Source organism: Mus pahari, chromosome 2 (genome assembly GCF_900095145.1).
Source record: "Mus pahari chromosome 2, PAHARI_EIJ_v1.1, whole genome shotgun sequence".
NCBI lineage: Eukaryota > Metazoa > Chordata > Mammalia > Rodentia > Muridae > Mus > Mus pahari.
The window spans coordinates 70855449-70879514 of NC_034591.1; the positions used below are offsets into that span (position 1 = coordinate 70855449).

The following is a 24066-nucleotide window of genomic DNA, read 5'->3' on the forward strand; positions in this document are numbered from 1 at the left end:
ACTTTCCTTCCCTCCTTTCTTTCCCTTCCCTCCCATTCCCCTTTTCCTTCTTACTTTCCTCCCCTCCTCCCCATCTCCAGCACCCCTGCCTTGGTTATCCTTGAAACAGAACAACAGAGATCCCATAGTCAAAACTAGCCGACTACAGCTCAAGTCCAGTGCTACAAATTAACCCAGGAGGAACACTGGACATTGACTTTAATCTCATCCTTTGGTCAAATGGAAGATGTTATTTTTCACCCCTTAGAATCTTTGGGAATGAGAGAAAAAGTGAGGCCACAGCCACTGTTGTTAATGGGAGGGGTGGTGGCCCCCGTCCCAATCTGGAACACAAAGCAACAGCTCTTAGAAACTGTAATTAAATTCACGTGTGAATTCTGTGCCTTCCAAAAAATATGTTTCTCATTACTTCACTATCCACAAAACTGCTGGCCGGAGACATTTCCATCTTTGTTTTTGCTTTCTTCCTCAGAAATAGTTCAAGGAAACACTTTCCAACGCCCTGACAGATTCCTGTCTCAGAAGACAGAAATTCTCCCAAATATTAGGCTCTACACCAGAGAGGGGGCTGTGAAGCTCCCGGGATCCAGAGCCCCTCCTTTGCTTGCAGGAAGAAGAAAGTGGTCAGCAGCAGGAACTGGATGTGGCCTGTCCTGACTGCCGCAGTCCCCTCCCCCTAATATTTTTCCTTTCCCTGCAAATTCCTCCAAGACACACACCCCCTAACACAAACCAAGGTGTTCTAAATATCCGGTAGTCCTCTGAGGTTCAGGTTTTCATTAAAGCAATAATCCAAGAGTATAACTCTGCTCTTAATTGTAATAGTAAATGGTAGCGTATTCCTGGCTGACTTTTTCATTTTTTGTATTCAGAGAAGATGTGTATCACCACCACCACCATCACCATAATCAATATCATTAATATCATTATCTATTAATTTAAAATACTTTAAAAACTTTAGTCTCAAAATAGAAAAATTACAAAGAAGCAGGTACTGAGTATTAAGCAGCTGTTTACATGTGGCCCGAAGGGGGGAAAATTCATAAAAGCAGATGTTGTCCTTGTGAGTCTAGAAACTTGATGCTAAAGTATACAGGTTTTTATTTCCACTTTCCTGTGGGTGTGGAACGAGTTGTATACACATCTAGAAATAATAAATGGATGCAATTACACACCACCTCATGCTCAACTGAGAATCTTCCTAAAAACGTTGGTCTTTGAAATAAACCCGGATGCAGAAATGGCAGAGAAGAGTTGGAGGGAGCCTGGCGTACTGGCCACTCAGATAACAGGTTGTTGGCTGAGCAACAAAAACAGTTCCGGGCATCAGCCTGAGCCGGGAAGGGAAACGGAGTTCTGTGGTCTCGGCAGTGCCTACGTTGTTGGGGGTGGGGAGAGGGTGGTTTGTTTTCAGGTTTCTGTATTAAGAGTCGTTAGGCTGGTTTTCTTAGATTACAATTTAGCACCAGTACCCTAGTTTGTGCACTCCCTGTTCTTGAATTTGGGATTGTTCCCACTCATTTAAAATATACTGGACCTGGGAAGGTCTCCCTTCTCAAACCCTCAGTTGCACGAGGCAGGACATTTTCTGAATCTAAAACAGCTAGCAAGCCAGCAAGCAGTGAGGCTCTCTCATCACGGTCAAAGCCCGAGTTAGGACCCGTAGAGCTGGCAGATTCGATCGCTCAGAAGCTTCCTGCTGAAGCATTCTCAGTAGTCGGGCGCCACAGAACCTAGGCAGGAATTCAGCCCTGATTCCAACTTCCGAGCCAATGGAGCTGGCAAAGGGTTTCCTGCCCTCGATGTGGGCACACAAAGACGCCGCGGGTGCCCCCTCACCGAATCTCTCAGGCAGCCGCTAACGCAAGGCCGCCGCCATCCGGTCGTGATCGTAACCGAGGCCTTGTCTGCACAGAGGCCCACCAGGCCAGAAAACACGGACCTGAACAGCCTCCCTTATGCACACCTTAGCACATTCAAAACTGTGTACCGAGAAAGAAAAGAAAAGAAAAGAAAAGAAAAGAAAAGAAAAGAAAAGAAAAGAAAAGAAAAGAAAAGAAAAGAAACCTCGAAGCTTTCTCTAATCCAGCCCTTTACCCTCCGGAAGAACGATTTGGAATGGAAACGGAGAGACAGAGATTTGGACAGAAAGATAGAAGATGCAAGAAACAGAAAAAAAAAAAAGGTAGGAGTAATGGAAAGGAAAAAAAAATAAAGAAGAAAGGAAAGAGGATAGAAAATACGTAAAAGAAACAGCGGCAACTGAGAGTAGAGGGCGCCCTTGCAGAAGAAGGGTAAGCGACAAGGCCAGGATACCAGCCCCGGGCCGTCCTGACTCTCCGGTCTCTGGCTGGGTCTCTACTGGCGAAGGGCGTTTGCCTCTGCTCACAGCTGGATTACAGTGACAAGCATGTGTTCCAGCCCAGCCTTGCAGGAAAATGACAGAGCCCCACACAGGCACAGGTATGGAAAGCTCAGACAGCAAACGAGCGCCCCTGACCTTGAATGGCCCGGGGCCCAGAATTCTTACCACGCCCCCGGCGTCCAAGAATCAGCCGCTAACCTGACTGTACCTGCTCCGGGCCAGGTGCCGGGCGGCGACAGTGAGGCGGGCTGGGTGGCACAGCGCTGAGGAAGACCCGAAGCTCCTCCTGCACGTGGGGATCTGAGGTTGCCACCGCAGGCCTGGCACCATGAGGCCTTGATGGCCCGCCTAGCCACCCCGGGCTGCTCAGGACAGGTACCTGGAGATGCTTTCAACTGAAGTAATGAAGGCAGTGTCGTGCTGTCGAGAGAAAGGTGGATCCCAACAACAGGAAACTACCTAAATCACCGACCAGTTCTGATGCTGCGGGCGTAGGGTTGCCTCGCCCCTCGCCGCCTCCGCTGCCGCCACTGTCGCCGCCAAGGAAAGAGCCTTGCGATTGTGCCCAGTCCAGCCCTCCTCAACCTGTACCAGACACCACCCTAACCCCATGGTGGATGAAGAGGGCTCCGGGCTCGGGAAAGGTACGCCTAGAAGAAGGAGAGAGTGAAAAGGAGGGAGTGGGGACGAGAAAGAGGGAGGAAAGAAAAAGGAAGGGGGAAAAAACCTAGAAGGGGGGAGACCCAGCGGTGAGAGGCGGGTTCCCCAGATTCTGCAGCTTTGCCAAACAGAGCCTCCCTGGACGACCAGAAAACGCAGGGGACAGCAACGAGCCAGGTCCTGTGTCTGGCCGCGGCCTCTTCTACTCACTCCCCGCAGCCGCTCGCTCTCCCCCCCCCCACTTCTCCCTCCTAGGCGCCCGCCCGCTGAGACGCGCGCTCCCGCGACCCTTCCCCCCACCTAGTGTCGCCCCCCCCCCACCTCCGGCGAGCAGGAAACGCGTGGCCTAGCGGAGGGCCGCCAGGTGGGGGAGGCCGGGCAGGGGGAGGGGGTGACCCTGGACAGCTCGGCCCAGGTCCACTTAACCGCTGTCGCAGGCACTAGTGGTGCTCCGTGAGTGGACCCTCCTCCGCGGATTTCGGGCGTGGGCTCTTCTGGGACCTGGACATCCGCAAAATAACTGTCCTCTGCGAGCCTCTCTGGGGCTCCCGAAAGAAATCCTGTTTAGCTTCCTCTGTCTATGCCGCTCTCCTCTCAACTGAAACCACTGGTCCAAGACAGCCACAATCCAGATATACTAGCAAGTCATAAAACTGAACAAAAGCCGACAAACCTTAAGGCACCAGGGCTATAGGGCCCAGACAAATTACGACCGTCTAGGTAATATTTAAATAGATGCCTAAAGTAATTGCAGGGGGCTCGGGCTAGCCCTCCTGTTGTAAAAGTGGTGGACAGGATAAAATGGAAGGTAAAGATAAGAAGTCAAAAAAGAGGTGAAATTAAAAAGCTTCATTCCACAGCTTTTATTCTATAAGAACATAAACATCATCTTTTTCCACGCACAGCAGCAATACAATATTAATTTATTCTGATTTAAGATTTTGAAGTAAATAAAGCTAGAGCTAACATTTATAATAATGATAGAATGCATTTGCTTAAACAAGATTGGCAATTTTTCATAATAATAGACATTTGTACAGATTTGTATTTATAGGTTTTTTTTCTTTTCTGCACCTACAGGTTTGACCCTTTTATGCATGTAACTTCACAGTATAAAGGAAATCCAAACAATATCTCCCTTCTCTCAATTTTTTCTGCTTGCCCCAGCCCACCTAGGCTTCCATGAATTTCAGAAAGCCTACAAAATAAAACAAAACAAAAAGTGAATTAAAGCAAAAAAAAAAAAACTCCATTAAATAGGGAGAATTGTGGTGTGCTTTTCTTGTGTTACCAATTGGTAACAGTTTTAATGACGAAAATCCACCAGTTCCACATGTATAAACAAACCTGCATTATTTATCAAAAGCAGGGATATGGAAATTCAAAGGTGAATGAAGGATTTTAGCCAGGCAAGCAAGACCTTAGGCAAACGGGAAGAGAGGTTTCCTTCTCTTGCCCATTTTTATTTTCATTTAAAGCTGGGAGATCTTACAGAAGAAGGAAAAATTAATCTTACTGATTATTTCTTTTTCACTTTTTCAACCAGCCAGGTCAAGCCCTTTAGCTAACCTGAATGTCCATGCTTCCATACTCTGCTCTTGGCCAAGAAGAAAAGAAGAAAGAAAAGAGAGACCAGGCCTGGACTCCCTGATTAAACACAGCCCAGCACGCCAGGCTGGCGAACCCGGTGGCGGCTCCGTGCACCATTGACCTCAGGCCAGACACCTCAGCGCCGACAATGGGACCTAGGGCTTCCGGCTAAGTTTACCCAGGGCTGGGCAGGAAACCAGATCCGTGGAGGAGTACTGGGGCCCTTTCCTAGTAGTGGATCCCAGAGGCAGCAAACCCAGGCCAGTCAAGGACTTGACACTGAGGAAGATCTCAACCTCTATAGAATTTTAGCGATATGGCTTTTTCCCCCAGAAAACAAACCAACAACAAGCAAACAGACAAAGAAACAAACAAACAAACAAAAAAAACCAGAACAAACCAGCCCTGCACAGACGAAACGGCCTGGGAGATGGCGAGTGTGGGAGGGAGAAAGGGGGCTCCGGCACAGGTGCGAGTTCTGGGGCAGAGGATGGAGGCAGAGGATGGGTCCAGGCGCTCGGGAAGCGACAAAACGTTGTCTGGAAGTTTCATCAGGAAAAATTAAAGTTGGCTGTGAGCTCCCGGATTCGGTTTTCTCGGTTCATTTTCTTCAGTTTCATCCTGCGATTCTGAAACCAGATTTTTACTTGTCTGTCCGTGAGGTGGACGCTACGGCTGATCTCTAGGCGCCGCTCTCGAGTAAGGTACATGTTGAATAGAAACTCCTTCTCCAGCTCCAGCGTCTGGTGCTTCGTGTAAGGGCAGCGTTTCTTCCGGCCGCTCTTTGCTGTGAGCCAGTTGGCTGCATTTTCGCCTTTGGAACTGCCTGGAGTTTAAGAGAATACAGAGGGGAAGGTTAAGTCGAGGCCACTCGGGCTGTATGAGGGGGGTGAATTCCGGGTCTTTCCCATTTAGTGGGATGCCCGAAGTCATAGAGAGAGGGTTATGCCCTCCCTCCTTTTGCAAGAAATCCCTCCAAAAGGCATGACAAAATCGTCTGGGCCTCAAATCCACACCCGGTCCTCCCAATTTACATTTTCCTCTACTTCTTTCCAGGCACCTGTTTTAGCACCACGCCGCGGGGCGCTGAGAGACTGAAAGGCCGGAGGAGGCGAGGCCGTACATCTTGAACTTAACGCCTTTCTCTGCCTCTCACCCAGGGGCAGGGAAGCATTTCCTGCCGGCCCCCAAGCTGGGGTAAGGGAATGCTTCTTTGGACGAGAGGCTGGCAGCTCCACTGGCTTACCCTAGCCTCCTAGATCGCCCCAGGCTAGAGGAGAAGGGCTTAGTTGGGGCCAATGGGGAAGTTCCGAAAAACCGATTCTGGGGTCAAGGGCTTGGGTTTAGCTCCTGTCCCTCCAAGTAACCGGAGTGTGAAGCTGGGCAGCCCCGGATTCCAGGAGAAGGGAAATGGCCATTCCTAGGTTTTCAGCTTCCGGGCCCAAGCGTTCGGGCCGTATTTGCCCTTTCTTTTTTCTAACAACCAGGACTCCCGCCCCTCCAGAAACTTTGAAAAACGCATGGGGGATCGTAAACTCGAACTTCGCCGGTTAATGGGCTTATTTATTGGCTCTGGCGGCTGCTTATTTTGGATGCCTTACAAACATCCGTGCTATCTGCAAGCGAGCCACTTTCCCTCCCTGCCCCTCCAACCCCCTCCCCCGCGTGGGCCGCGCTGAGCAGGCTGGGCTAAGGACCAGGGCTTGAGGGTACTCAGGGCCACGAGAAAGTGCAAGCACGGGAGGAGGGCTGCTCTCTGGTGTTCTCATCCCCCCCAAGTCTTGGTGAGCAGGGGCCAGAGCTGAGGACTTCTTGGTGTGGGGCCCTAAGTCGGACGTGGATTTTTACAGCATCCCCACGCCCAAATATTAAAAACAAGTTCAGAAGGTCAGCCTGCCGTCAGCTTGGGCCAAGGCCTGCGGCTGCCGCGCGGGTTCCTGGTCCTCTGCTCCTTCCTTGTGGGTCTGTCTGTCTGTCTGCCCGCCTGACTTGAGCCCTCTGTTGAGCTCTGCTTACCCAGGGAGTCCTTCTCCGGCGAAGCTTTACTGTTTTCGGAAGGGGCCGGGGACAGCTCCTCAGCCGCCGAGGATGACGCGTGCGCCTCCTCCTCGCCTTGCGAGCCGCCGCCACCGGCGCAAACCAGCGTGGGTGGTGGCGTGGAGTCTAGGACTCGCTCCTTCCCAGCTGCCTCGGTCGAGCCAGAGGCTAGTGCGGGCGGCGGGTCGAAGCCGCGCCCCGGGGGCTGCGCAGGAAAGGGACTAGCGAGCTGCTGCGTGCCGCCACCACTGCTGCCGAAGCCCTTGGCCGTGCCGTAGGCCTGCGACAGGCGGAAGTAACCGGGCACTGGCACTCCACTGGAAGCGCCCAGGGCGCAGCCGTCGGGCGGCGGGCCCCGCGGGAAAGGGGCCAGATCGGCGGCGGTCGAGCCCTTGGGGCATTTGTCCGCAGCATCGTAGAGGCAGTAGGAGCTCTCTTCTTTGATGTTCTGCGCAAAAGAACACGAAGTGGCCTGTGGCGGAGGTTGAGGTGGCTGCGGCGGGGGCGGCGGCGGCGGCGGCTGCTGCTGCTGCTGAGGCTGTGGCTGCGGTGGCGGCGGCCCGTCGGGCGGCTCCATCCGGCAGGAGCGGGGTGCATCCAGCCACAGGTCTAGGGGCGCGGGCGCGTAGCCATGCGTCCCAGGACCTAGGCCCCCGCTGCCACCACCGCCACCGCTTCCGGGCGACGGCGCTTCATTACGCTTGCTGCCCAGCGCGGGGAAGAGCCCGCAGCTTTGCAGCCCGTAAGACAGGTCGCTAGCAGGCGGCAGGTAGACCCCGCCGTGGGCGTAGTAGCCACCTCCACTGCCCCCCGCGCTACCGCCACCGCCACCAGCCTCGCCTCTGCCTGAGCTGATGAGCGAGTCCACCAAAAAAGAGTTTGCGGCAGGGCTCTCCGAACATGACATTGTTGTGGGATAATTTGGCGAAGGGAGCAGATAGCCCTTTCTGGCTGACATTTCTTGTGCAAAACATGCTGAATACGATTAGCAATCCCCCCGCACCGCGGCGGGCGCTTGCAGCCAATCCCGAGCCAGAGTTTCCACGCGACCACTCCCAGTTTGGTTTCGTAGGCGCGGGGCCGCTCTCTGAGGGCGCCCTCGGAGCCCGCGATTGATATAAATATGTAATCTGTATTGATGGGCCAGAAGACGCACGCCTGACACCTATGGCCCAAAGGCCGGAACTGTGGGGGCTGCCTCAAAGTGGAGGTCGGGGGGACCTGGCTCTTGAACCTGTACCCCGCCCCCCATGCAAGAGACTATTTGGAAGCGCCCTTGGGCCCTGCGCTGTTAACAAGTGGGGTGTTTATGATGTGCACCCCAGCCAACCTTGGGTGCTCCCGTGTCTGCTTTGGAGTGGCCATGAGTCTCCGTCGCCCCTTAATCATTTAAACCGGCCCTGTAGCAGGCTAGCTGTCCTATACATTTCTGGGCCTGGAGCTGGCCTTAATTCTTAAATCTGGCTTCCCAAAGTGGCTGGTCGGTATTAAGGCTGTCAAGACTTTCGGAGGGCCCAGAACCCACAGTAAACTAGTAGGGCCTCAAACATCTCACAAAGAATGAATATTGTCCAATATCAATCGGCAGATCACTGCCTGGCTCATCTGTCCGCGCTGTCTTACACCATCCTCTGGTCAGTGCTCAATCGGTTCAAGCTCTCTACTCCTGTCATCCAACCTTGCACAGCTGCCTTAGTGAGGTGAAAAATTAATAGACTGGCAAAAGCCCACCACCACCACCACCACCCCGACCTCCTAAACCACAGTTCAGAGGCAAACGCATACTCCCCATCCTCTACCTTCAGAGGACTAGAATGTTGGCCTTGGGTCTCTGGTCTTTCTGCACTGGCAGAACTGGAAGGAAAACCTTGGGAGAATGTGTCTAGCAAATACCTCTGCCACACTGCTTTCTTTCTCGCTCTCCTTTGAGCCTAAGCATTTCTTGGCTCCAGGAGGTTCTGACAAAACCTGTCTGTACCCTACCCCACCCCCTAGGACAGTCCTTTTCCCAGCCATGTTTGTCGTATACTGTGCACATTTTAACAAGGTGGTGATGAGGAAGTCCATTCCCTAGAAGGCTGAGCTGGGTTTGGGCCCTATATTATAAGAGACTCCAGAGCCCAGGTGCTTGACTTAACAGACACTGGGTCCTACTCCGGGGTGCTACCTTTGGGCAACTGAAAATGGTCAGCCTGCGGCATGCAAGCCCCAAATGTGGACCTTATAATCAAACTCAGGAAATGTGACCTTTTCCGGCAGGATCCATGGATCGTGGATGCTTCACTCCTGACCTGTGGATTACAGGGTCTCCAGGATGCTCCAGACCTGTCAGCTCCAGTTGGAACTGGAGAGCTGCTGACTGCCCAGGACCCCTGAACTACATTGTTCAGATCTCTGCAAATGGCAGGGAGAGAGTCTTGCTTTTAGTTGGCTATATTCTGGTTCCTCCCCAAAGGAATCCAGGACAAAGACAACCCTGATAACACTCTGAGGGGGAGAGGACACAGGAAAGCTGAGCAGGTAGAGGCTAGGCTCGCTTCCGAGATGCAAGACACTGCAGTTGGTTGCAGCTGCTTGGCAGGCCCACGCCCAGGAGGCTATCTATGCCTCTGCTAATACTCGAGAGGCATCTCTGCCAGTTCTACCTCTGTCTCTCTGGAGGAGATGGGTGGGAGACCTGGGTATCTGAGCATCTAAATGCAAAAGAAAGGGATAGGGAGAGAAAGAGTGACAGAGGGGAAGAAGGAGGCAAGGAGACAAGGGAGGAGAAGAAAGAGAGAAAGAAATTCAGATGAGCATCAGCTCTCTGCAGACAACCTATCTGGAAAATAAAAGCTGGGTCTGTGTGAGACATCATTAACTATCTGATTTGCTCCTGTACCCAAGGCCAAGGCAAATTTTTACTCAGATAGGCCTTGTTACCCTACCTTAAGCTTCCAGATGTGCGTGGTCCTTGCTCTGTTCACTAGATAGGTGGAACTCTTGTGTTCAACAGTGCACCTGGAATGTCCTGAATCTGGGGCTGCTTGAAAAAGCACTTGGCTCTGCAGCACTTCTGATAACTCTCTGGAAAGCTGTTATGTGGGAAAGTGGGTCCCAAGATCGCTGACTATTCCTTGAGGAAAAGGAGCTCCAGTAGATCAGCAGGCCTGTGAGCCAGGCTCCTGAGCAGTCCCTGTCTGGATCTCATGCAAGAAGGAATTTCCCTGGCTGAGATTTTTTAAAGAGCCAGTGGCCATTGAAGAGTGTGTTGGAGATAACAGAGGCTACAAGGATAAAGTAAAAGACAGTGATAAAGACAGCATCTTTCTTAACCTTATAGGATTACAGGGAACCCTCTGAGTAGTCCAAGGGTAGTTCTTACTTATCTTGTGAAACAAAACAAAACAAAACAAGACCCCCCCCCACATTTGTGCATTCCCAGGATTTGACCCATCATTTTCAAAGAGTTCATATCACCCACCCCAAGCAGTTCCCTCAAATTCTCTGGAGGGCTCTCCTTGGACTCAGTGGCTCCTGCCTATTTGTCTGGTAAGACAAGCCAGGTGCCCAACTGCAAGCCACTTAGGCTAGTCCTAGCCAAGGCCTCTTAGGATAGCCAAATGGGTTTCTAGGTTGTATGGGATTCAAAAGCCTGCACTTGCTGAGCAAGGTTTAAAACTCGGCTCAGCTCCGGTACTGCATTACACTACAACGGCTGGCTGCCTCTACTAAAGAAGGAGGAAACTGGATCACTTGTTACCAGCCTCACAGACCATGGCACTGGCAATTGAATCTTCAACCTTTTTTGGAAGCAGTTATGGTTACGTTGTTCTCAACATTCCCCTAGCAAGAAACCAAACAGGGTGTTTAATTTAGGGTTTCCTTTCTTTTCCTGTTAAGTGTGTAAGCCTTTATAGCAACCCGTCTCTGACTGGTCTCAGTTCTACTTCCATTGAGACTTGCTGAGCAAGGAAACAACAGGAGACCCTACCAGGAACCTCCCATGTATCCAGCAGACTGGCCTGGTGTGGTTGGCTTAAAGTAAATACAGTGACTCAGAAGCTCAAGTTAAATGTGGTCGTGGGCTGAGTGCCTGCTGGGCTTTTTTGAGTCTGGAGCCCCAGGCATCCCTCAGGCACCCTGAAGGTTCCAGTGTCTCCCTAGACTACAACAATGAGGTGTTAGCCTCCTCAATAAAAATATTCTGTTTATTGAGCTCCTCGCTTTTATGGAGATCCACCATCCCTAAGAGATTAAGTCTAGCAATTCCCCTTTCTTTCTTTTCTCCCTTGCCCTTCCCTTTAGCAGCTGATTTCCCCTTTCCTTCTTTAGATGCCTTTGACCTAAATAAAACCCTTGGTGCCTGCTGGCCTTAACCAGGCCTGTTCAGCAATCACATCGATGCCGCCACCGCCAGAGTCTGTGTTTGTTCAGGAGTAAATATTGCCGGTTTCTACCTGGTGATAACACACATTCTCTCCACGGAGTCAGGAGAAATGCCAGGCAAACGATTCAAGAAAGTGTAACCATTATTCTGACTTTTACTTAGTAACAGATTCCTCTTCCTGAGTAGGCCCTTGCAAGCTTCCCAAATATATTCTTAATACGAAAATAAGTTTCACCAGGACAAAATAAGATAAACAACAACTATAAATAAATAAATAAACAATCCAAGTCCTGAGAATGAAATAACAAATCTCTTTGTACTCGAAGGCCATTCTCAATGTTTTTTGGGTTCTCAATTATCCAGAGGGCTGTAGTGCTGGATCGAGGCTTCATGGAGAAAAGTGACTACAGCTTCAATGTGTCCAGCATTAACACAGTTTCAGAAATCCGCCCATTCATATATTTATGAATAACTAGAATTTTTTTCCATGAACAATATTCCTTCCCTGCTTTTCTTTAAGAATGCTGACATTCCGTATTTAATGTGTGGGAATTTCTTTCTTTCTCTTTGTTTGTTTGATTTTTTTGTTTTGTTGTTGTTTACCAGGTTCAATCTATCCTTAAAAATATATTTTTAAAATTTTTTCCCTCTAAATTCTACTATTGAGCTGGCCCTCGACCTTTAGCAGGGGAAGTATTGCGCCTTTTTGTCAGAAATTTTGAAGTACCAGTGCTCTTAGTTTTGTAGGGAAGAAACTGGCTCTGGCCTTAACACTGAAAGCAGCTCAGACTCATAGGGAGTGCAAGAAGGTGTCCATCCTACTGCCTGCAGTAGTGGGCCCTCAGGTCTGCTGGGGGGGGGGTTGCTCTTTTTTTTTCTGGCATGGCTTAGGAGCCCATACTTAACAAAACTAGTTGATTCAGAAGCACAGTTTTCGCTCATACACTTGTAAACAGGGGAAGCATCTACACGTTATGGAATTCTTTTTTACTTATCCACGGCACTGTATATTTGGGGAAAGAAACTATTTCCAGAAACAAATAAAAAGATATTAAAATAAAATTTTAAATATGGGGGAAACGCGAATTTTAAATCTGGCCTTCAAGATGTAAGCACTTTGGTTATTTAAAACTTGTTTTATAAAAACAAGGAGTCAGACTTAATCCCCCATTCCATTTAAGCAAATATATAGATATTTACGAGTATATTTTTGCATAATTTTGCAAGATATGCGATGAGAAGCCCCTCCTCGTTTTAATGGCTAGGGGATTTTTGTTGGAAAATGCCAGCCAGGGGTATGATGCTACATTCCAGATACGCAGTACGGAGCTGTCTCCAATATCCTCAGAAAAACCAAATGCGACTTCTTTGAATGGCCTTTTTTGGGAACAAAGCTTTGCTCTAGTCTGCTAGGCAGCACCTATGAGAAAATCGGTAACCTCTGGCGTCCTGCCCCAGGGGTGGGGGTGGGGGGGAACCCGGCTCAAACGGCCACAGATGCTGACCACCCATTGTTTCCAAGGAGAAACTTTGTTTTCCCTAGCCTACCATCTCTTTCCTAACAGCCTTAATCCCACCACAGCTGAGTCCCTTTCGTCTGGGTTCGGACCATATCTAACTTATTCAGATCGGAAAATTTCAGCAAAACCGAAAGATCGCTTGTGGTGAGAAGCTTGGGTGAAATGCTGGCACACGGAGCTAAAACCGACAACTTTTCCACTTAGGCCTCCCACTGCTTTCCAACCATAGAGAGCGATGGGACGGCGGGGGTTAGAGGGTGGCAAACGGGCATCACCCCAGAAACTCAATCATGGCCCAGAGCTTTGCTTAGGCGTCAGCTACGTTCCCACTCCCACCTCTACTACAGCGAAATTGATAAACTTGTGACCGCTTACCTTGACTCATTCCTGAAATCACTGCCAAGGGGCAGCAGCTTCTCCACGCTGCGATGCGGAAAGGCCTAACGAAGGCGCTTTGCTTTAAATTACAGCCTCAATCACTTCTTGAGCGCGAGGCCCCCCTCTTTTTGAATACGAAGGGGAGCCGGACAAGTGAAATAACGTACCGTGCTGCTCTTAGTATCAGAAGCGAACAAAGGCCAAGAATCTCGCTGGGGTTCCGGGCTCCCTGGCGGCTTTGACATTGATCGGGAGTGCGCCATCTCGTGGCGGCTGCGGGCCTAGGCGAGGTTGGAGATCCAGCCTGCGGCCCAGAAAAGGAAGCTGGCTCCGGGCAGAGAAAGAGCAAGAGAATGTGCCCAACCCGCTGCTATTGAGATCTCATTTTTACATCTAAGAAATTGCTGCAAAACCCCAGCCGGGTTTATAGCGGCGCATTCCAAATATGCAAATTGGCCGGCCCGGGACGGGTTTACGACCACATTGTCACAGCCATCGGAGGATGGGCTTTTATAGGGCTCAGAAATCAAACCCGCACCCGCCCGCCGCCCTCCTGCAAGCAGTTCTCCTGGCTAGACTCTCTCTAGCAACTTGAGAGACTTTGGTTAATCTTTAACCATCCCAAAGGAAGTCTTTTCCTAAACCGAGCTTCCCTGCCCGCCCCCTTTCGCCCCCCAGGAGGGCCCTTGTGCTTCTCAGTGTGTCTGTCGATCAACCAAGACATTCATCTAGAGAGTCTGTCCTTCTCCCCTTTCAGCTCGCTTTCTCCACCCCTGTCGCGCCAGTTAGACAAACACACAAACAAATAAACAGGGCAGGCTCTTGGAGCCTAGGGTTTCTCTCCAAATGAGACCCTCTTTGCTGCTTTGGCTCGGCCTGGGTGGCTGAAAGAGGGTGGGGGTGGGCAACAAAAGGCTCTGTCCTTTCTGCCCTGCCCCTCAAGGTTATGGGTGATGTCCAAATTTAAGGCAGAAGTTCAAAGGCAGCAAACAAAGACCGAGCCCGCATCTTTCTTTGCCCAAGGGGACCGAGAGGGAGCTGGACAGGAAGCACTTTTAAGAGTCCTAGCTCTGCCTTGGTACCTAGAGTCAGATCTCTCATGCTGAAAGGACTCACAAGGTACATCCAGAGGGGTTTTATTCAGTCCTGAGGTGAGCAAGATTAGCCTGGGTGAGGCCATTGGCTATTGCAGTTCCTCACAAGGCCTTCTCCAGAGCTAAGGTCAGTTGGAAGGAGTGAGGTCTCACACCATAGGCCCTGACATATCCCATCCCTGATATGCTGCCTTCCACAAGGATGTATAGCCTCAGGCTTCCTATGCTTAGCTTCTATTGCAGCTCAATCCTGATTCCATCACCTCTCAGGGGCGTGGTAACTCACCCCTTTTACTGCTAAAAGGATGCTAGCTGAGGGGAGACATTTGGCAGGAAAAAGCGGAACAGGGAGAGAGAAATGTCACACCAGGATACACAAATTTCTACCCTTTTTATTCTTGGTATGCCCTATTATCTCTCTCTGTGTTAAAACGTATGGGAAATGTATGGTGAGTGAGGACCGGCCAAAGGCGCTCACCACAGACAGAACCACCAGGGATTTCTTAAGGCAGGGCGGCAGAAGAGATTCATTTGGAGAGCGCCCGGCTCCCCAGAGGACGATCTCAGGTCTTAGTAGCCTGACTCCCAGCCCTTTCCAAATGTCACAGTATTGTAAGAGATTAAAAAGACCCTCCCCAACATCCTTCCCACTCTCTCCAGCACCCTCAAATAAATCAACTAATGGAGGTAGAGAAAGGAGTATTGAAACACTGTAGGTTATGGTTTCTTTATTTACAAGTCTTTTGAACACCATCCCTGTATGAAGCATACATTCAAATATTTTAGCAGTGAGCGAGTTTAACCTTGGAACACTGTAAACAGATAGAGCCTTTAAATATTTTTATTATCCCCGCCCCCTCTACATTGCTTCTTAAAATTCGCTTTGGTTCCTTCGGGGAAATATATATATATATAATATAATATTTATCTTTTAAAATAACTCCAGGTCACTCTCCGGCTCCTAGAAGATTGCCAGAAGCTTCCAAGCTCAGTTCTGAGTCGATGAGCACAGAGTGCAGGGTAGGAATGAGGGATTTGGGTGTGGTGGTGGTGGGACTTCAGCCCCTCACAGCCAAGGGCCAAGGACCCACTGGCCAGGCCTGCAGCTCTGCTGCCTGACAGACACCAAATCCAAGTTTCCTTAATGTGGTGGAGAGTTTGCCAAACTGTAGCACTCCGCAGGCATTTCCTGTAGAGATCGAGGGGCCAGGAACCAGCACAGCCTCTGGAGTTTTCAATGTCTTCTACCCTAGGAATAGTCAGCTCTGAGATGGGGCTTGAATGAAGACCCATCACCACCATTGGGAGGTAGAAAACCCAGGTGGGCTACAGAAGGTGGCTGCCAGGAGCTCAGGTTTGGGTGCAGATCAGTGGTGGGAAGATATTAACGTCATCTGGATAGCTTTCTCCTTCCTCCAGGACAACCCCACCCCCCACTCTCTCTCCCTTGTCAGGGCCACCTTTTAGTTAACTGTCTTTCACATTTCTTTTGGAAAGCAACCCCAGTCTGTACCTCTAGGAACCCCCCCCCCCTTTCCTCCTGCTCCTATCTCCAAGCTGAACTAAGCTTGGGTCACACAGTCCCTTGACTTGGGAGACCTGGAGATGGGCAGGCTCTGTGCAGAGGGTCTTGAGCGGGTGGCCTCCATAGGGTTTGGCAGGGGGCCCAATCCCCAGCGACCACACCCAGCCCAAAGCTTTTGCAGGCTCTAAAAGTGAACCACCAGGGGTCCCAAACCATTCATTCTGTTGATTCACAACCCTTAGAATTCAATTATTAATAGGAAGCTTAATCATGGAGATCTGAACCAAGAGAGTTTCAGGCCCCCTTCCTATTGGGCGAATCTCTCTATATCACCCCCCTTTTCCAAGTCGCAATGTGGCTTGACCTTGTCAAGGGCAAAATCTGCATACTATTTCACGTGTATGAAGCCCCCCTCCCAATTCCAGTAGGCTGGAGCCTTAGAGAAGTGGATTAGCTGAATAGTACTGTAAGCGGTCTCTGTTAATCTTTTTTTCCTTCATTCTTCTGTTTTGAAACCAGATTTTGACTTGACGGTCGGTGAGGTTGAGCATGCGGGACAGTTGCAGACGCTTCTCTTTGTTGATATAGACGCTGAAGAAGAACTCTCGCTCCAGCTCTCGGATCTGATATTTGGTATAAGGGCAGCGCTTTTTGCGGGTGCGTTGGCCACCTAAGGAAGGAGAGAGGCAAAGAGTGAGAGGGGCGATAGAGGCTGCAACCCTCCCCAGGATCCCCATTGGAGAAGGTCTGGCCACAGGGTCTGGAGGCCCAATCCAGGCCCTTTCAAAGTCTTTCCAGGCCCCTGCCTTCAGGCTTCTATTGCTGGTCAGGGACAAGTTGCAATCTGGAGCCGGCTTCAGATAAAAGCCAGCTCCCTAGATAGGCCCCCAGGGAAAGGACACAGGCTGCCCCTTGAGCTGAAAGGAAGGCTCCTCACAGCAACAGGCGAGTTTGCGCTGGCAACCTCTTTGAACGGAGGCAAGTGGGGGTTGCGGGCTGCTCCTTACCCCGCCAGACTAAACAAACAGCCGCCCCGAGGACATTTCACCTTCAGCACCTGGGCCGCCGGTTCCCGAGGCAGTAAAGGCATGCATCCTGGCCCCAGGCTTTCCTGCTTGCAGCCATCCATGATTTAGCCCTCCTTAACATCTGGGGCTGCTGAGGGGTCTTTGTCAGCCTGACTTCTGATGACCAGCTCTTGCCTCTTCCGCCAGCCTCCCAGCTCTCTCGAGGTGGGAGGTGGCAGAGGAAACCCCTACCCAGGCCTTCACTCAGTACTCACCATCAGCACACTGCCAGAGGGCCCTCAGCAGGGTAGGGATGCTAGTTTAGGAAGGGTAGAGGAAAGAGAGGCTACCTTAAGCCTCAAGCAGGAGCTATTTGTTCACCCTCACCTTTAAGAAACACACACACACACACACACACACACACACACACACACACAACTTTTGACTGATTTAAAAACAATTGTGAATAACAGAACGCGGCTTGTAATTGCAACCGGGCCAGAGGAAAATGGCTTCCTTTGGACAAAAAGGCCAACTTTGGGTTAATTTGTTTCTTTTAATATATTGCTTGAGCTAAGTGGGCTACTTTATCTGTTAAATGCGCTCCTAGCGCCATCGTTAAAAAGCCTATGCCTTTGAATCCCAGCCGGGACTGGAGTCCCGCCGCAACACATGGCTTTTATAAAAATCTCCGGATTACCTCGCTATCAAAGGCTCCTGAAGCCCTTGTAGGGGGAATTTACAGGCGCCCACCTCCGGCTCCCCAGCCTGGAGCTAGCCTCGAGCAGGGATCGTGCTGTTGAGTTTGGGAGCTGAGAAGGGAAAAAGGGAAAAAGGGGGAGTTGTGTTTTTTTTTTTCTGCAGGCATGCTTTGGCCGGTGGGTATTTCACGGCCAATTTCAGCACTCGCCACGTGATCCCTCCTTTTATAACAAAGTTTTGTTGGGGGAAACCTAAAGGCCCTTCATAAACCTTATATGCTTATAAAACAGCATATAAAAATTTAACAGCGGTGCTGCGCTAGATTCCCAACTCCCCTTTCATAAAGCGCTGGGCGCTGCCTTTATACGCACCGGAGCCACCGGCCTTGTCCTCAGTGTGGCCGGAAGACGACTCGGGGCTGCTGCTACTCTCCGGTCGCCGCCGTCGCTCCTTCTCCTCCGCCGCCGCCTCCTGACAGCCGCCGCCGCCACCGTCCGAACTTGAAGTTGCCGGCGCGCCCGTGGCCGCTGCCGCCACCGCCGCAGCGGTGGTCGCAGCTGCTGCTGAGGGCCCCTTCTCGGCGTTCTTGTCCCCGGGGTAGTCGGAGGAAGCGAGGTTTTCCGGGGTGCCGTAAGCCGTCTCGAAAAACTGGTCGAAAGCCTGTGGCAGAACGCCGTTCCTGCCCACCGTGCTATAGAAATTGGACGAGACGGCGGGGGTGGGGTGGTGGTAGACGTTGGCCGAGCTCTTGGCCAGCACGTCGCCAGGCACGCCGGCCGCGCTGGGCGCCTGCAGACAGTCTCTGTGCACGAGCTCCTCAGCGGAGTAGCAGTGGGCCAGATTGCCGCGGGGGTGCCATTTAGTGGCGGGCTCAATGGCGTACTCTCTGAAGGTCACTTCGCGCACGGGTTGGACCTGGGGCAGGTTGGAGGAGTAGGAGTATGTCATTGGGCGCGAAGACGGGGTCTGGGGCAAAAAAGAAGGGAGGCTGGAGAAATCTGGACCCGAGACGTAGTAAGTACAACTTGGCAAATACATGTTAGAGGAGCAGGGACCACGCTCATCAAAATCCATCATTGGGCTACCTTGGGCTCTCCGCAGTAGCCGAGCTTAACATGATTCTCCACTGCAGCTGCCTCTTTGAAGCGGATCCGTGAAGTAGAAATTTGGAGACGTAAGCTGACGTGGAAATCTATCCCCATCCTTAGCAGGGAGGTGCTGGTCATGTGACCCGATGTTGAAATTGACAAGCCGAGAGCTAGTCCCGGTTTTTTTTTTTTTTAACCCCCCTCCCTTTCCTTTTTTCCCCTCCCCTCCCTCCTCGGCTTCCTTTCTTTGTAGCCACCTCAGGGGAAGCAACAGATCGTCACTCGGTGTTCTCACCGAAAGCACGTAATCGCCCGGTGTAACTCATGTTGGCTGGGGGGCCTCCCCGCGCGCAGAAAGGCTGGGGTGCGCCCCCGGGCAGCTCTCCTTTGCTCAGCTACATGGTCCTGGTCCACGAGTGCTCTGAGGGCGGCAAGAGAGCGCAACTCCTGACGCCTCCCCCCATTCCCCGGTGGGTGAGGGATACTCTCTGGGCTGGGGGTGGCCAGGTAAAAGTCCGGAATTGTATAGCTTCAGGTCCCGGAGTCTTATCTGAAGGCTTATGTTCAGCACCTTCTTCGCAGCCCCCCTCCCACAGGCTTGCTCTGGGAAGCCCCTCAGCCTCAGACCCTGGGTGGACCCCATTTGGGGCCAGGCTTCGCCGGCACGGATGTGCCGGCCTCGTGGCTTGTCCGATTTGCACGGTGACTTGATTACACGCTCTCATTCACGGTCACTTCCGAAGCGCTTTAGTGCCTTCCGTCCCCAAACCGCCAACAGGCAAAGCGGCTTCCCTCCGCGGTTTGTCAATAATCCGCGCTGTCCGGAAGGGCCTTCGCTTTACCCGGGTTCCACCTTCCCTGTATCTTTCTGCTTACTTCCTTACCCCACACCTTGTCCGTGAAGGAACCCCTTCTCCTCACTGCCTGTAGGGGTTCGGAGTGACTCCTCAGAGCCAGAGGTACTTCGGCTCACCGGTCCACAAGCTGCCTGGTCTGCTGAAGCTGACGAATCGGGAAACCATGCAATTGAGGCGAACCTTGGGCTGTTTTAGAGGCGCTGAGGAGCTTTCTCCTGGGTATGCTGCACCTTGGGGTGGGGGGGGAGGGGCACCAGGCTGCTTTCGGGGCTTCAGAGCTGTGAGGGAAAAGGAGGGTGGCGAAGAGGAAGTACTGGCCCAAGGAGCCCTGGCTAAGAAAAGAGTCTCTTCTTCCTTGCAAAACCTAAGAGTGAAAGCAAGGCAGAAATTGAGACAGCTCCCATCATTCTTGTTCTTTAGCCCACAGGCCCACAATGCCAAAGAAAAGAGAGGTGCTCTCCTGGCTGCCTGCACCTTGGGCCACAGAGACGTCTCGAAAGGGCTGTACAGATAGATAACTCTAAAGAGGCCATGGCTGCTAAGTTGCATTTAGCTTTCTCCAGAGGAGGAAATGGGGATTAAGAAGACAAAATAACGACTGCCATTCTGCAAGACCGAAGATGTACTTGGGGGAAAATGAAAGGAAAAAAAAAAAAAAAGGGCCCAGGAGAGCTAGGCAAATTGAGCAGAGATGGGACTCCAGACCTGGGGGCTCGCCACAACTCCCTTCTTAGAAGGTGCTAGGGTGTCACAACAGTCAAAAGTGAAAAATGAAAACCTTTTTCCCTTTCCTCATTCAGGAAATAGCCAAAGGTATTTACATATCTTGGGGAGATTTAGAGTATAAACGCTAAGATCTTTGGTATTTAAGTGTCAACATCGATTTATTTATTTATTGCTGAGCTGACTGTAACTGACTCAATAACAAATTTAATCATGTATTGCTCTGGAAAAGAACTACTCTCATTATGTATTTTCTCCAAATAATGACACACCATTGCATTTGAATGCCCACTGTAAATATCAATAATATCAAGTAATTACTGTGTAGTGGAGTAAACTAATTTATTAGCATTAATGTTTATGTGGCTCCAACCCCCCTCTCTTTTACAAGGGCTGCTTATCACAAATCAAGCTACTTGGACACATTGGTTTAATGAACTCTTTATTCAGGATTTGCTGCAGGAACTTTCATGCCCCTTGAAATCCCTGAGAGCTGAACTTGAAGTTATTTGTGCATCTTCAGTTTGACATATTTGTTCACTGTGGCTTCATAGATGACTGCCACAGCATGTGCATGAGATCCAGGAGGAGAGAGGGTGTTGGGAAAGGGTAACTTCAGGCCTTCTAAAGCTGAGGATCGCAACTATAGGATGGTCCTGCAGCAAAAACTTCTATTTCTAGCAGTTACCAAGGAGGCAAGCATATCTGTCTCTTCACGGATATCTTTCTGGAGATCGAATAGAAAAGGGAGGTGGGCTTGCAAACGGCCTTACTGGAGCAGCTCTCTGGGTTGGTTTTGCTACCTCAAACTTTCGCCAGCAGCCCACCCAGTCCTCAATACCCCTTCCCTCGAACAAAAGGAATGCATGAAGGGTTTCAGTCACTTTGCCATAACAAAGGCGCCACCATTGCAGGGCTCGCCCCGCCCCTGGGTGAAGGCAAACAAATTCTTGCACTTGTATTAGGGCTTTTAAGACCATAATTGAACCCGGGGGCGTCTAGGAGAACCGAAAACAGTTCTAGACAGACCTGTGGTTTTATAGCAGTTTTGGCAGTCAACTTCAGCTTGTGCCTGAGCAGTGGGGCCCGAGGTGGCCCAGCCGCGGGGGACGCCAGGCCGCCTCCCCTGACTACATGGCAGCTTCTCTCATAATTAACTCGACTTCCCGGGATGCCAAGGAGAAGGGGTACCCGCAGAAAGGTCGGTGCAGCACTGTGCAGTGTTCTGCACAGCCAGAGCTTCCTAGGTTCTCGTGGAGAGCTAATTGAATAGGAGCCGGCAGGTCTGTATCCCATGGGTGTCAGCAGGAGACAAGGTAAATTCCCAAGGAAAGACTGCGGGAGAAGGAGCTCCACGAGAGGCTGACGGAGCAATTCGACAGGCTCTACAGAAGAGGGGTGCCCAGAGGGGCATCCTCGAAGGGAGCGTGTGGGGGCGCTGCGGTGAAGATGGATGAGGGAAAGGCTTTTGATGGCAATGGGGGGGGGGGTTCGGCCTGGAGATGCCGATTGCTTTTAGTTCTCTAAGCAGAGAGAAGAAATGGATGCTCAGATCCCCAAGGCTGCTCAATAATAGCCGCTTTGCTTAACCTCGTCCTGCTTGGCCCTGGTAGTGTGAATGTTCTTCAGTCAGACATTAGGGTATAAGGTGCGAGCAGCCCTGAGGTTCGGACCAAATCTGGATGAAGAAAGGGATGTCTCTGCGGGTCCTTGGTTTTCACTTGGCTCTGAGCCTAACTGGTTCTTTGGCTTTCTAGGAGGCCCATGGTTGATTTCAGCCCACCAGGATCTGGGGAAGACCCAACTAGGGATAAGAGAACACCGGAAGGCCAAGTCCGAGTTCCATTCCTAAAAGAGGCGGCTGCGGGCAAGGCTATGACATTGGCCCTGGATATTAGCTTCCCAGGAGCTGCTCTTTCTCAAGAACTCCACAGGACGGGGCTGTCTCCAGAAAATGCTCTTCAACGTTTATTTCCTTTAATCGTCGCCCGGAGCCCTAAGGCGGCTAATGCAAGAGGCCAAAAATGTTTGGAGGAAGAAAAACAAAGGCAGGAAGTGGCCGCGGCCTGACGGTGCGTGTGTGTCTGTAAAGAAGGGAGGGAGCCGGTTCAACCTCCCCTTGTTTTCCCGAACTTCAAGGTCTAGGCAGACCCCCTTAGGGCCTTGCCGAGGCTCCCCCCCGGCGGCGCAGCATTTGGAGGTGGCCAACGATTTAAACCTCGTCGGGCTGAAAGGAGATTTGATCGACAGAACAAACCAACCCTTTTCGGAGGTTTCTTTTGATTTGGTCCTGAAGGGTATATGCTAGTGTCCACAGCGGCTGGGTGGCTGCTGTTTTCCTCCTGCCGAGCTAAAAGTACCAAGAAGGGAGGGAGGGAGATTCAAGCACCTTGCGCTGGCTGCACTCTCCTTCTGAGAATATCAGAATAAAGTGTATTCAGGTGCCTCTGCTGAATCTGATTTTCCTTGCAGTCAGAGACGTATGGGCAGTTGTGGGGGAGCCTAGGGGGAGGCTGCCTAGGGTGATTATAGCTTTTGAAGAATGGTGTATTTGTAGAAAGGCAATGGAAGGCCTTGTGGCCAGATTGCCTGATCCAGGTCAGGTTCTAACACAGCCTTGAGATGGATGCTATCAGTTGCTAGGCTCCTTAGCACTATGCCACTTCAAGGGAGACTAGACAGAGACACAAGGGCAACCATAAGCACTTCTTGACTCTGGGCTTCCTAGCATCATCTCCTTCTATCAGCCACCTTCTGTCAAAGGGGGGTGGTTTGGAGGCAGCAGCTGCCAGCTATCTCTAACTCAGGGCATTGGAAATACTCAGTGCAGTTCCTGGAAGGATCAGTACATAGGATCAGCACTTCCATAGTGTGAATGTCCAACCACACTACTCCACTCTCCAGATCCTCCTCAAAGCCTGTTTTGTTCCTAGGTTGTTCCTCCTGCCCTGTTTGTCTCCCATCTTGACTCTTCCCATCTATCCTTCCTTGGGTTTTCTCCTGCCTTTTCTGATGGTCTCTCCTTGATTCTTGATGGTCTCTCCTTGTTACCAGGCAAGAAACGACTCCACAGGTTTAAAGAAAGAGGTCTTCACCAGAGACCTGAACTGGATTTCTTACCTTTTTCAATGAGTACTACATTCTAAGTACAACCTCCTCCTCAACCTCCTCCTCCTCCTCCTCCTCCTCCTCCTCTGCCACCTCCTCCTCTACCTCCTCTTCCTCCTGCTCTGCCTCTTCTTCCTCCTCCTTCTCCCCCCCCCCCAGGAACACTTGTTCTTTTTCTGAACCCACCTGCTTCTATTCCATTCTGAGGAATCACAACAAGTACCTAGCCTGGGATGGGTTAGACCCACCAGACTGATCAAGTCTTGCTCTCAATCAACTAGAGCTGCTTTTCAGTGGATTGATTAAAGCACCATAAATATTTTGCCTCTTTCTGCTGTCCCTAGCCTTACTTTCCTCTGTCCCAAAATATTGCATAAAGCTGAACTGAACGCTAGTGTCATATTGTACACAGGCGTGAGAACTGACTGGTGAGGGGCACTGGTGAGATAACTACAGAACCTGGATGACTGACTGGAGGCCTGACCTCCATTTAGGTACTTTCTCCTTCAAAGTAGCAGGTGTCTTTGCAGCATGCCTTTCCTCCACAGTGGCAAGCTAGGGAGAGGGATTGCATGGAATGTCCCAAAGATCTCCAAGTATTCGTCTTCGGAGAATGGCTTACTGGCAGATAATGGCCAATCCATCACTTTATACTTGGGCAAAATATCAGGGGATCCCCCTTATCCCTAGTAGGTGGAGACAGGGGTTAATTTGTAGATAGATAGATAGATAGATAGATAGATAGATAGATAGATAGATAGATAGATTTTTTTTTTTTTTTTTGTCAAGGAACCAACCCTCTCCTGAGCTGGCCTACCTGCTCTCTACCGAAAGAGAACAGGTAATAATACCTTGAACTTGACCTCAACAGTTGACTCTTAGCCTGACTAGTGGGTCCAATCCCTTGCCCCTAGACATTTGAGCAAGCCCATATCCTGGCCACCGAAGGGTAGAGCATGAGAGCTCAGCTTAGGGCCTCCATTGCCTAAACAATCTGGTTATCATTTAGTTTGGTGAATTTCAAGTTGATGGAGGAGGGAGGG

At 50.9% G+C, this 24066-nt stretch overlaps 2 protein-coding genes and 1 long non-coding RNA gene across 4 annotated transcripts; 1 reads left to right on the forward strand and 2 right to left on the reverse strand.

The window, feature by feature from the left end:
- Positions 1–3873: 3873 nt before the first annotated feature.
- Hoxa10 (homeobox A10) lies at positions 3874–13493 on the reverse strand. 2 transcript variants are annotated; one of them, XM_021189438.2, is made up of 2 exons: positions 12917–13493; positions 3874–5441 (listed from the first exon to the last, which is right to left on the reverse strand). In XM_021189438.2, the coding sequence occupies exons 1-2, from the start codon at positions 12924–12926 to the stop codon at positions 5167–5169; spliced, it is 285 nt and encodes a 94-aa protein (XP_021045097.1). In that variant the 5' UTR covers positions 12927–13493; the 3' UTR covers positions 3874–5166. The 2 variants fall into 2 exon arrangements, with proteins under 2 accessions (XP_021045097.1, XP_021045092.1); XM_021189433.1 differs by lacking the exon at positions 12917–13493 and adding an exon at positions 6632–7615.
- A 1233-nt stretch (positions 13494–14726) lies between these two features.
- Hoxa11 (homeobox A11) lies at positions 14727–18393 on the reverse strand. Its single transcript, XM_021191317.1, has 2 exons — positions 17619–18393; positions 14727–16208 (listed from the first exon to the last, which is right to left on the reverse strand). Exons 1-2 carry the CDS (start codon positions 18322–18324, stop codon positions 15976–15978), a joined length of 939 nt encoding a protein of 312 aa, XP_021046976.1. The 5' UTR covers positions 18325–18393; the 3' UTR covers positions 14727–15975.
- Positions 17848–22340, forward strand: LOC110316988. The gene is made up of 5 exons (XR_002380291.1): positions 17848–18421; positions 18589–18805; positions 18918–19134; positions 19266–19411; positions 21673–22340. It is a non-coding gene; the product is annotated as an uncharacterized LOC110316988 (long non-coding RNA).
- Positions 22341–24066: the final 1726 nt, after the last annotated feature.

Bases quoted from the DNA above. Each gene is read 5' to 3' on its own strand.
- Hoxa11 (XM_021191317.1), bottom strand. From the start codon at position 18,324: ATGATGGATTTTGATGAGCGTGGTCCCTGCTCCTCTAACATGTATTTG. The intron at 16,209-17,618 runs GTGCGTATAAAG...CTCCTTCCTTAG, and splicing joins GGACAAGGCCGGTGGCTCCG to GTGGCCAACGCACCCGCAAA.
- Hoxa10 (XM_021189433.1), bottom strand. From the start codon at position 7,610: ATGTCAGCCAGAAAGGGCTATCTGCTCCCTTCGCCAAATTATCCCACA. The intron at 5,442-6,631 runs GTAAGCAGAGCT...CTTAAACTCCAG, and splicing joins GCCGGAGAAGGACTCCCTGG to GCAGTTCCAAAGGCGAAAAT.